This window comes from Panthera uncia (genome assembly GCF_023721935.1).
Source record: "Panthera uncia isolate 11264 chromosome B3 unlocalized genomic scaffold, Puncia_PCG_1.0 HiC_scaffold_1, whole genome shotgun sequence".
NCBI lineage: Eukaryota > Metazoa > Chordata > Mammalia > Carnivora > Felidae > Panthera > Panthera uncia.
In genome coordinates this window covers 110605128-110617687 of record NW_026057582.1, presented here as the reverse complement: position 1 = coordinate 110617687, position 12560 = coordinate 110605128, and the positions used below count along the sequence as shown (strand labels likewise).

The 12560-nt window shown below is 33.3% G+C and overlaps 1 protein-coding gene across 6 annotated transcripts in view; it reads left to right on the top strand.

Moving 5' to 3' along the window:
- The window catches only part of MYO9A (myosin IXA), a 283325-nt gene that overhangs the window by 162258 nt on the left and 108507 nt on the right, over window positions 1-12560 (top strand). For all 6 annotated transcript variants that reach the window (XM_049611861.1, XM_049611862.1, XM_049611863.1 and 3 more), the window contains 4 exons: window positions 5032-5154; window positions 8008-8088; window positions 9866-9976; window positions 10861-10983. In XM_049611861.1, coding sequence (XP_049467818.1) covers window positions 5032-5154; window positions 8008-8088; window positions 9866-9976; window positions 10861-10983 — 438 coding nt within the window. The remainder of the gene's footprint in view (window positions 1-5031; window positions 5155-8007; window positions 8089-9865; window positions 9977-10860; window positions 10984-12560) is intronic.

Sequence of the window (12560 nt, the reverse complement as noted above, 5' to 3'; positions counted from 1 at the left end):
CCTTCTACTTAAGCCTCTTTGGCTTCTAGAGAAAAGGTAATGCAATGCTTCTGTGGTTTCTGGTAGTGGTAAATAGTTTTAAAGCACAAAGAAAATTTATGTTAAGTGGTTTGTACTTTGTTCTTATCATGAAAAGATTTTATGTAGAGAAAAAGGCTACCACTTTCATTATCAAACATCTTTATCTGTTCATTTGTGTTTTCTTTTTCCTTCATTGTCTCTTTAGCCATTTAGTATTTTGTTTTTGTTTCAAGTTTTTATTTAAATTCTAGTTAATTGACATATAGTGTAATAGTTGTTTCAGGAAAAGAATTTAGTGATCCATCACTTACATAGAACACCCAGTGCTCATCATAACAAGTGCCCTCCTTAATACCCATCACCCATTTAGCCCATCCCCTGCTTCCCTCCACTCCAGCAACCCTGTTTGTTTTCTATAATTAATCTTATGGTTTGCCTCCCTCTCTTTTTTTCCCTTCCTTCCCCAATGTTCATCTGTTTTGTTTCTTAAATTACATGTATGAGTGCAATCATATGGTATTTGTCTTTCTCTGACTGAATGACTTCACTTGGCATAATACACTCTACTCTAGCTCCATCCATGTCATTGCAAATGGCAAGATCTCATTCTTTTTGATGGCTGAGTAATATTCCAGTGTCTGTGTACACATACACATATATACAAGATTTATATATATACATACATATATATGTACAGTGTGTGTATAAATATGTAAGTATATATATATTATATATAAATGTATATATGTACATTGTGTGTGTGTGTATGTGTATATGTATGTACTTTAGTATTTTGAATGCCAGCACTGAGTCTAGCTATTTGTACCATTCTTTTTACTCTCCTCAAATGGATAACCTCTCTTTAAACTTCATATGGTTTAAAAATATTCATGTTGGCTACACCTGAAATAATTCTATTCAACTATCAGTGACGGGAATCCCATCTATTTCTCTATTTTTATTTATTTATTTTTATTGGCGTATATACAGTGTTATATTAGTTTCAGGTGTACAACATATTGATTAATTGATTCTACACATTACTCAGTGCTCACAACCTGTCACCAACAATGTTATTACAGAATTACTGACTATATTCTTTATGCTGTACTTTTCATCTGTGTGACTTTTATTTTATAACTGGAAGTTTATATTTCTTAATCCCCTTTATCTATTTTACCCCTCCCCTCCAGCAACTGTCACTTTCTTTTTTTTTTTTTTTTTTTCTGTATTTGAGTCTGTTTTTCATTCATCTGTTTTGTTTTCTGGATTCCACCTATACATGAAATCATGTGGTATTTGTGTTTCTCTATCTTACTTCACTTGACATAATACCCTCTAGGTCTATCTGTGTTGTCACAAATGGCAAGATCTCATTCTTTTCTATGGCTAAGTAGTAGTCCCATTGTGTGTATATGTGTGTGTTTGTATACACACACCCCACATCTGTATTCATTCATCTGTTGATAGACACTTGGATTGCTTGCATTATCTTGGCTGTTGTAAATAATGTTGCAGTAAACACAGGGATGCAAACATATTTTCAAATTAGTGTTTTCATTTTCTTTGTGAAAATACCCAGTGGTGGAATTATTGGATCATATGGTATATCTGTTTTTAATTTTTTGAGGAACCTCCATACTATTTTTCTTAGTGGCTGTACCAATTTAGATTCCCACCAACAGTGTGTAAAGGTTCCTTTTTCTCCACCACCTTGCTAAATATTCACTTGTTATTTCTTGTCTTTCTAATGCTAGCCATTCTTATAGGTGTAAATCAAAACCTCATTGTGGTTTTGATTTGTGTTTCCCTGATAATGAGTGATGTTGAGCCATCTTTTAATGTGTCTGTTGACCGTCTGTATGTCTTCTTTGGAAAAATGTCTCTTTGGTTTTCTGCCCATGTTTTAATTGGATCACTTATTTTTTGGCATTGAGTTGTAGAAATTCTTTTTACTAACCCCTTATTGGATATATCATTTGCAGATATCTTCTCCCATTCAGTTTGTTGCCTTTTCATTCTGTTTGTGGCTTCCTTTGCTGTGCAAAAGCTTTTTATTTTGATCTCCCAGTAGTTTATTTTTGCTTTTGTTTCCCTTTCTTGAAGAAACCTATCTAGAAAAATGTTATTATGGCTGATATCAGAGAAATTACTGCTTGTGCTGTCTTCAAGGATTTTTATGGATTCAGGTCTTACATTTAGGTCTTTAATCCAATTTGAGTTTATTTTTGAGTATGGTGTGAGAACGTGGTCCAGTTTCATTCTTCTGCATGTAGCTGTCCAGTTTTCCCAATACCATTTATTGAAGAGATGGTCTTTTCCCCATTGTATATTCTTGTTTCCTTTGTCACAGATTGACCATGTAGTCGTGGGTTTATTTCTGGGCTTTCTATTCTGTTCCATGGACTTATGTGTCTATTTTTGTGCCATATTGTTTTGGTAGTACAGCTTGGTAGTATATCTTGAAATCTGAGATTGTGATATCTCCATTTTTGTTCTTCATTTTTCAAGATTTCTTTGGCTACTCAGGATCTTTTGTGGCTCCATACAAATTTTAAGGTTATTTGTTCTAGTTCTTTGAAAAATGCAGTTGGTATTTTGATAGGGATTGCATTGAATCTGTAGATTGCTTTGGATAGAATGGGCATTTTAACAATATTAGTTCTTCCAATCCATGAGCATGGAATATCTTTCCATTTGTGCCACCTTTAGTTGCTTTCATCAGTGTTTTTTAGGTTTCAGAGTATAGGTCTTTCACCTTCTTGGTTAAGTTTATTCCTAGTTATTTTATTCTATTTGGTGCAATTGCAAATGGAATTGTTTATTTATTTTCTCTCTCTGCTACTCATTATTAGTGTATAGAAAGAACTGATTTCTGCATATTAATTTTGTATTCTATAACTACTGAAATCATTTATTATTTCTAATAGTTTTCTGTTTGGAGTCTTTAGGGTTTTCTATATGTAGTATTATATCATCTGCAAATAGTGTCAGTTTAACTTCTGCTTTACCAATATGGATGCTTCTTATTTTTTTTCTTGTCTGATTGCTGGGGCTAGGACTTCCAGTACTATGTTGAATAAAAGTGATAGGAGTAGACAGGGTTGCAAATATTTTTCTGTGTCAGTAAATACAGGTTACAGTATATTTATGAACTGTATAGAATTTAGTAGTGTGACTAAAGCATACTTTATGAAAATAATTCCTTATAATTGCATATCTCTGTTGTTTTTCACTGTTTTCTGAAGCATTGTCAAAAATAACTTTCAGATCTTATTTGATAGTCTCCTTAAATAAATATCTAGATGTGAAATTGTTTATCAGGAAGGCTATACTGATTTGCATTCTTAATAACAGTGCATAAATATGTCTTTCTTCACAACCTCATGAATATTGGGTTTTGTCAGTGTTTATTATGTTTGCCAATCTGATATGCAGAAAACCTCTTTAAAAGAAATGTGCTTTTTTTTATTATACATCAGGTTGATTGATTGTCATCATGTTATATGTCATTTATACTTTATTTGAGAATTGCCTGTTTCATGTCTTCTGTTCATTTTAATTTCAGGATGAATTTTTAAAGGAATTTTTACATTTCTTATGTACAGATAATAAGTCTGTCATTGCTAGAAAAACTTTATTTAGTTGTATCTGTTAAAATATGTATTGTACTTGTTGCCACTTGAAGGTTTATATTTTTAAGTGTTTATATTGTCAAAATTAATATTTTTAAGACTTTTAAATTTGTTGTTTTTAACTCAGTTCTGTGCTTCTCATACAATAAAATTTTTAGAGCTTTTTGAATAACATTATATAGTTGTACATATGTATCATTATATATTCTTTCCATGGGCAAGCTCACTTCCATAAATATGGTATGGTTTAAAAAGTTGAGGCGCCTGGGTGGCTCAGTCAGTTGAGCATCCGACTTCAGCTCAGGTCATGATCTCATGGTTCATGGCTTTGGGCCCTGCGTTGGGCTCTGTGCTGATTTGGAGCCTGCTTCAGATTCTGTGTCTCCCGCTCTCTCTGCCCCTCCCTTGCTCGCACTCTGCCTCTCTCTCTCAAAAATAAATAATAAATATTAGAAAAAATTACTTTTAATTGTAATAGGCTGCAAAAGCTCTCAAATACTTTATTAACACCCCATTTTGTATTATTTGTATTTGCTTTATGTGTAACTCCTATCTTACTATTAAGATTAATAATTAATTTGCCAGGATCATGGTTAATAGGGTTTATGTTTTATTTTGTTTCTGTGTATGTTTCTGGCACACCCTCTGTAGCCCTGGGATTAAATTTATTGTCTCTGTGAGTCAGGATTCAATTACAGTTAGCAATAATAAGTGTAGATATTTTTAAGTAGAAAAAGACTTAATTCAAATAGGCACTTACAAAATCATTAGAAGTTTTAGAGTTTCAGAGTATTAAAATAGCAGTGCAGAACTGACCCCAGCTGTAATCAGCTAAGAAAGCAGGAAGCTGCCATTCCAGCTGCTGCTTCCAGGTGCATACTACCTGTGGTGTAATCCAGGAATCAGGAGGAAGCTGCCACAACTATTGGCACCAGGGTTAAGGTGCATTTACTAGAGTTGCAGTAACAACACAAATTCCCTGTGCTCTGCCTCTCAACTCACAAAGGTGGTGCCTGGACATTAGGATCACAGAAAGCTAAAGTACTTGGGTATACATGGTTGTCAGAAGAAACAGAAGCTAGTAGCCAAAGTCTGCCTCAGTTATACCTTCCCAATTTCATGCGTTAGAATTTAAATGATAAACTTAAATCCTATCTGGAACCCAGATGCAAGAGAGTTTGAGAAATGCAGTTTTCTTTTTAGCTGGAAAGCTTCTGTGAGAAAGCAGGAGGGTGAGATGGATATTGAATATCAATTTCTAATATTCACCACAGTCATTATACATGGGTGATAATGAAAACTGGCTTAAAATTTTGGTTTCCCTGTTCTTTAATTAATTTATGTGAAGAATTTGATTTTTCTTGCTTGTTTTCAGCACTTGCTAGAGGTAAATTCTTTAAAGCACCTGACAAGACTGACACTACAGGATCGCATTACCAAGTCTCTTCTTCATTTGCACAAGAAGAAAAAGCCTCCCAGCATCAGTGCCCAGTTTCAGGTTATTTCTTTTGTTATCTTTTTATAAAAAAATTTTTTTAAATCAGGAATCTGTTTCATTCAGATCAGCATTGAAAGGTCAAAATGATCTGCAAGGTACCTGAATGGAATATGATTCATATGACTTAAAAGCCATTTTATGGTGGTCATTTTGGAGAAAAGTTACAGTGGTGGAAAAAGTCAGCTGCCTTTCTTTTTCATTGTTGTATCTGTGGATAGTGGATATCCCAAAGAGTAATTCATTGCCTTCAATGTGAGGAGACAGGCAGCAGGAAATTGCTATTATAAACAAAATCTTCCTTTTACCCTATGGCCCAGATATAGTCACTGTTAACATAAGGTGTATGTTTTTTTTCCTATATGTATTTTTAAACTTCATGCTTCTGCTATTGATATTTAACTAAATGAGATTGTAGTTTTTTTCTGGTTTTATTTTAACTTTGTGTACATAGATCCATTTCTTTTTGTTGTGACTGGGCATTTGGGAATAAATATCACAATAAATTAAATAACAGTTATATATAATTGTCAAGCTGACTTTTATTCTTTGAACGTATATCTGTGTCTTAAGTTTTTTACAGTACCTTCACATTGGTTTTATAATCAAAGGAAAATAAGTCTAAAATGGGCTATTTTTTTCAAAGATGGTTTGTTTATAGCAGCAGGAATCAGATCGGTGGTTTTCTGGGACTGTCAGCAGGAAGAGTTATTAATTGCATATGGGCAGGAGGGAACTTTCTAGGGTAATGGAAGATTTCTATATCTCATCTAATGTGATGTTTGCACAATCATGTAAACTTACTGAAAATCATTGATCTGTACACTTATAATGGGTACATTTTTATAGTATTTAATTTGTATTTCAATAAGGTTAAAAACAAAACATCACTCTTAAGAGAATGAAAGTGCAAGGTACAGGGTGTGAAAATATACTAGCAATATATCTGAAAAGCACCTTATATATATAGAATAAACAAAGAACCACAAATCAATTTTTAAAAAGACTGACACCCTAATACAAATGGTACAAAGCCTTGTGCAGTCAAAACTGTCTGAAATCAAAAGATGTAATTCAGAAGGCCAGTGAGCCTATTAAATACTGGCCCAACATTATTATTCATCAGAGAAATGCAAATTAACTACACACTTGCCAGCATGGCTGAAATAAAAAAGACTGATTATACAAAGTGTTAGTGGGGATGTGGAGCAACCAGAAGAACTTTTATACACTTCTATTGAGATATAAACTGATGCAGGTATTTGGAAATAGCTAAAAGATATGTTGAAGAATGGCCACAGCAATTTTATTTATAACAGCCCAAACTGAAACAAATATCTACCTTAAATGGATTATTTAATTGTGGTATAGTCATATAATGAATCATTACTATATAGCACTGAAAATGTACATAATGTATGCAACAAATACAAGCTCGTACCTAGTATATCTTTTTTTTTTTATATGAACTCATATAGCAGACAAAACTAAGTTGCCATCTTAGAGATTAGGGTAATGGTTACCCTTGGTTCAGGTGTGGAGGTAGGTAATTTATGTACAGTGACCTTGCTAAATTCAATGGGATAGGATAGAAGGGCTTCTGAATTTCTGGTAATATTTTGTTTAATGATTTGGGCTTTGGTTGTAAGAATGTATTCCCTTTGTGAAAATTCATCAGACTGTATACTTATGATTTAAGCATTTTATTTTATGTATCTTGTACTAAAATAGCATATACAAGAAAAAAGAACACTTAAAAGTAAAAAAGTTGTATGTTGCTTATATATGATGGTAATAATAGGAGTCTATATGGTTGTAAGGCTTTTAAGTTTTACTTGAAGTCATAAAATATTAACCCTAAGTAGACTGTGACAAGTTAGGTTTGCATATTGTAATCCTTAGAGTAGCCACTGAAAAATACTACAAAGAAATATAACAGAGAAGCCAATAGATGGAATACTAAAAAACAAAATATGTTATCTGAGCATAAGATGGAATGAAACTAGAAATCAATAAAGGAAAGATAACAACCCCCAGGTATTTGGAAAATAAAAAGCAGACATCTAAATAATACATGAGTCAAAGAAGGAGGAAGATTTTAAAAATATTTTAAATGAAATGAAAATATCAAAGTTTGTGCAGTGCAGCTAAAGCAGTGCTCCAGGGTTCATTGATAACATTAAATGCTTTTAATGAAATGAGAAAGGTCTCAAGTCAATAATGTAAACTACTACTTTAGGAACCTAGCCAAAGAAAAATATATTAAACCCAAAGCAAGCAGATGGAATGAAATGATAAAGATAAAAGAAGTCAATGAAATTGAAAACAGAAAAATAATAGAAAAAAACCAACGAAACCAAAAAGCTCGTTCTTTGAAAACATAAAAAAATTATAAACTTCTAGCTAGACTAGTCAGGAAAAAAAAAGAGGTAAACTACAAATTATCATATTAAGAATGAAAGAGGGGATATCACTGATGTGAACACTGAAAGTGGGAGAATATTAGCTAGTGGATACCCTACCGGATGATTTTCCAAGTTGTTCTAGGAATGCATGAGTTTGAATAAATTGTTTCATGAAATGTGAAGAAAAGTCTAGAATTAGGAGGTCATTCTGTAATATATATGCAGTATTTACTATTGCCAAGTTATCAGCTTTAAGATTAAACTACCATCCTTAAATTACTAAATTACCCTTAATCAGTATGGAAATAAATTTGCTTTTCAGAAAGAAAGCTATTCCTGTGTATACCAATCATTTCTGCATAGTTTGCCAACATTATTTTTTGTACCTATAAATTATTTCCTGCCAGTTTGGAATGGGAGAAAATGCTAATTACATTGCTTTGTATTGCAGGCCTCATTAAGCAAACTGATGGAGACACTTGGTCAAGCAGAACCATATTTTGTGAAATGCATTCGCTCTAATGCTGAAAAGGTAAAAATGTCCTGTAAATGAGAGCTTCTAGCTCAGCTTACTTCAAATCAGGCTTTACTTTTTTTTTTTTTTTTTTTTAAGGAGAGCAAGTGGTAGGGAAGAGCTATCTATAATCTTTTTAAGGAAAACCAGGTTCTGTATTTTCTGTGGATGTCCTTTTATTTTCTGTATTTACTTGCCTATTCCGTGTTTACATGCACTTGATTCAGTGTTTCCTAGAATCTGAGAAGCAAATATGTTTTGAAATTCCATCATAAAAAAGAGTTTTATGCAACTTTTGTTACCCTGAGATTAATCTTTCTTGTTTGTATATAACCTGTCATTCTTAAAGAATTTGTTTAGAGCTTTTTGCCTCTGTAAAATAAGGAACATACTGTGGACATTCTTGATTCCTTCTGCTTTCGATAATAGGTCTCCTAATTACAGCTTTGTAGAATATACCTAATAAATATAAACATTTGTCATATTCCTTTATGTTCATCATAGGAAAATATACTTCCTAGGCTGAACAGCTACAAATGTGTAGTTCTATAGTACTATAAATGTATAGTATGAATTGTGTCCAGCTTTCTTAATTTTTAGGAAGCAGTCTTCAACTGCTGTTTACAAGCTTTGTGAACTTAACCATTTCTGTGACTTTTAAAAGTTTTCATCTTTGTAAGAATATACTATAATTATAGGACCAGACTCACAGTGTTTTGGAACTAGTATACCTGAGTCACTACCTGCAAAGTACTTAAAATGTTACTGGCCCATACTAATTGTTCAGTAAATGTTAGCTGTTCTTTTATAGTAACAAAAAAGGACACCTTTTTATTTACAGTTAAATAGAACCTTTGAGTCCTTATTATTAATGAAGACCTTGTTATACAGAGAGTTCAATTAATGAAGTATTTCAGGGCACAGAATAAGTACTAAATAAACATTGACTATTATTAACATAAGTTGCATATTTGATTTTTTTTCTTTGATAGCTGGTATGCCCCATTTCCCTGCAGGAAAATGTTTGGGATTGCCTTTGCGGATCATTGAAAATAGTATTTAGAGAATAGGGAGAAATACCAGAATATCCAAATAATATCTTTTGAATATCGGAAAACATGCCTACTGAGATACCTACAAGTGACAGGGTGTTGTGAATGGTGATGAGTGACTGCCTCCCATTAGCTTCTTCCTTATCAATGCTTGTGCATTGAGGAGGTTAGTTCTCAGGGACTGTAGGAATTTTTTGTTTTTCATTGTATCCTACTGGTATTACTAGCAAAAAATGTTTAGAGAAAAAACTGCTCTTAACCTTGTACTAGTCATTAAATGAAGAATCTGTCAGCTCTCCATTAACCAAGGCAACTGGTAGAGTGGAGTAGGTGGTTTCTGATTGAAATTATAGAGAGAAATCTTAATTAAAAACAAAAATACAGACACTCTTGACTACATATATGTAGATTAATCTTGTTACAGATTTTTATAGGGACTAGACTATGTCTGCTCCTCCTGTGGGTAGCTGCATTCCTTTTTAGCTTTGAAGGTCCTCTCCCTCTACAACTAGAGAGAGGCTGGAAGCTTTGGTCTCTCCTTTTTCCCTAGGGTCAGGCATTTAGAACTTTTCGGAAGCTACCAGCTGGGGAGGTAGATTTTCCTGTCACCTCTGTTGTGTCTTAACCTGACAATCTCCAATTTTTAGATACTCAAAAGTTGACTATACTTATGAGGAAAACATTAATTTGGAGATCTCTTCTTCTGGGTTAATCTGTCTTTTTTTCCATTTGCTTTGATTTAGCTGCCATTAAGGTTCAACGATGCTTTGGTACTTCGACAGCTTCGGTACACTGGGATGCTAGAGACAGTTCGAATTCGCCAGTCTGGATACAGCTGCAAATATTCTTTCCAGGTTATGCTTTTATAGTGATATTTAAATTTATATACACATAATTAAGTGATTCCTGTGTCTTGTTTTTCATTTGGGGCTCACTTGTTTATTTCTCTTATTTCTTCCTTTCCATTCCATCTTTTGTGTACAGAATTGAAGAGGGATAGAAAGTACTCACTTCCATTGAATGGCAGCAATCTTATGTGTTGTAATCGAATCCAGTTCCTGGCTATTCTCATTTGATCTGAATGTTTACTAATACTAAGTTTACTTGTAACATAGTAGTTCCTCCTGCTGATTACTCCAGTAATGGAAATAGTTCAATCAGAGCTACCTGGTTCAAGAGAAGATTCTATTTAGGTTTATGTAAAGTTTTCTCACAAGATTTTCTTTTATAGTAAGCTGCCAGCAAGGTTCACAGGTATTCTCATTAGCTACTGCTGCTATGGGTATAGAAATTATGTTGAAGCTTTTCAGCAGCTGAACAGATTCTTTGCTGTTTCTGGGCGGGAACGCTTTGTTCTCAGTTATACCCTGTAATAGCTGACACCTTTGCATGTTTTTTTGCTAAAAATTTCAGTTCTTATTAAATAACTTTTTCTTTGGTCTTTAACACAACTTTCTCAAAAGGGATAGTTTCTGCTTTTTTCTTCTTCCATTCCCTTTTGATAACAAAATATGTAGAACTCACTATCTTCTCTCCACCCCACCCCCATTTTACAAATTAACTGCTTTGTAGTTTTTTTAATTAAATACTTTCTTGGTTTCAGTCTGTTTAGAAGATGAAAAAATGATCAGTAAAAGGACAGCTAGCTAATTTAGACCCATGTTTACATTTTACACATAGTTTAGACATGTTTATAATTTTCTTGTGATTTTACAACATTTTTCTTTTCATTTTTCAGGATTTTGTGAGCCACTTCCATGTACTTCTTCCCCGAAATATTATTCCATCCAAATTTAACATTCAGGATTTCTTCAGGAAAATAAATCTTAATTCAGATAACTATCAAGTTGGAAAATCCATGGTAAATATAATATATACACTCCTTGTCAAATTTGAGTGAATTTTTATATTTAGATAATAATGGCGATCTTTGCCCCAGAGAACATTTCTGAAAAAGATACTGTACCAGTTATCATAAGGAAATTGAGATATTAAGATTAAAAATATTAAGATTTTTACTTAATATAGTCAGTATTAACCAAAGAGCTTCTGGCCAGTGCTCTAGGTCTGCTTAAGGTTTTTAACTGCCTAAAAACAATGACTCCCTAGGTATTCTACTGTAATCTTCAACTCAACTTGCCCAAAGTGACCTTATCCAAATTACCCTACTGTCCTTAATTTTCATCTATTCTTTTCTCTCTCATCCTTCTTCTAGGTTCTTAGGCTAAAAACTGTAATGCTAATTGGCCTGACCCTTCACCTTAATCCTTTTACAAAGTTCTGTGTCTTCTCACAAATGATTCTCACGTCATGCCCCTTTTCTTCATTCCTACTGCTGGCATTTTAGCCTGTTCCTTTGCTCTCAGTTATAGTTCTCTTACAGTAATTCCTCATCCGATTTCAGTCTATTTGTCATTCCATTTAAGTCACTCTACCCATAGTATCAAAACCATCATCTTAATATACTTCTTTCTTTTATGTTGACTTTCTGCTCAATAATAATCACCTGATAACCTCCCGTTAAATTCAAACATCTTTCTCTTCTTCAAGAACCTCCATATTGTGACTTCACATCATTTAATATTTTCTTTATGAAGATTATTCGGTTGTCTCCTGTACATGCTGCCATGTACGTGTACATTTGTTATTATTTCCTGCTCCTTGTTTTGCTTAGGTAGAGCCCTCTGTCTTTTGCCTTACAGTTTACTGTCTTCCTATTTGTGTATCTAATATCTCTTCTTTTTTAAAATAGTGTTAAATTTTTTGACAGAAGGGGGAGGTGATGGATATCAATTAGTTGGTGGTAATTACTTCATAATGTATACATACATCAAAATGTCACATTGTACACCTTAAAGATATATATAGGTTTTAATATCTACCTGCTTTTAAGGGTGAAGTGCAAATTCTGTTTTCAGAGGGACTATGTTTAAGTTATATTTGTTTCCTCCTAAACCCCTAAAGATTTATTAATGGCATAAAATAGTAAATAAATTGATTAATAGCTTTGGGTAGCAAGAAGCCTTTGATGCATACTGGGTTTCAAAAAGACTGTTATTATTGGTTTATTCATATTATGATCATCCCCCCACCCTAACATCCTTGAACAATATGACCTTTTACCAGTGGTACAAGTGGTTCATGATGGCAGTGAATCTCTAAAACTGGGAATTTTGTATTCGTGTTCACTGTTTCATTTCCCCTTCTATGTTCTAATGTCTCTTTCTATATTCTAATGGCAATTTTTTTTTTTTAATTTGAGAATGACTTCTTTGGATATATTGATAGAAATATTTATCAGTACTGCTTTTCATTTCTTCCACTGTATTCTTCTCTAAAGAAGCTTACCACAGAGGGGCGCCTGGGTGACTCAGTCGGTTAAGCGTCCGACTTCGGCTCAGGTCATGATCTCACGGCTCGTGAGTTCGAGCCCCACGT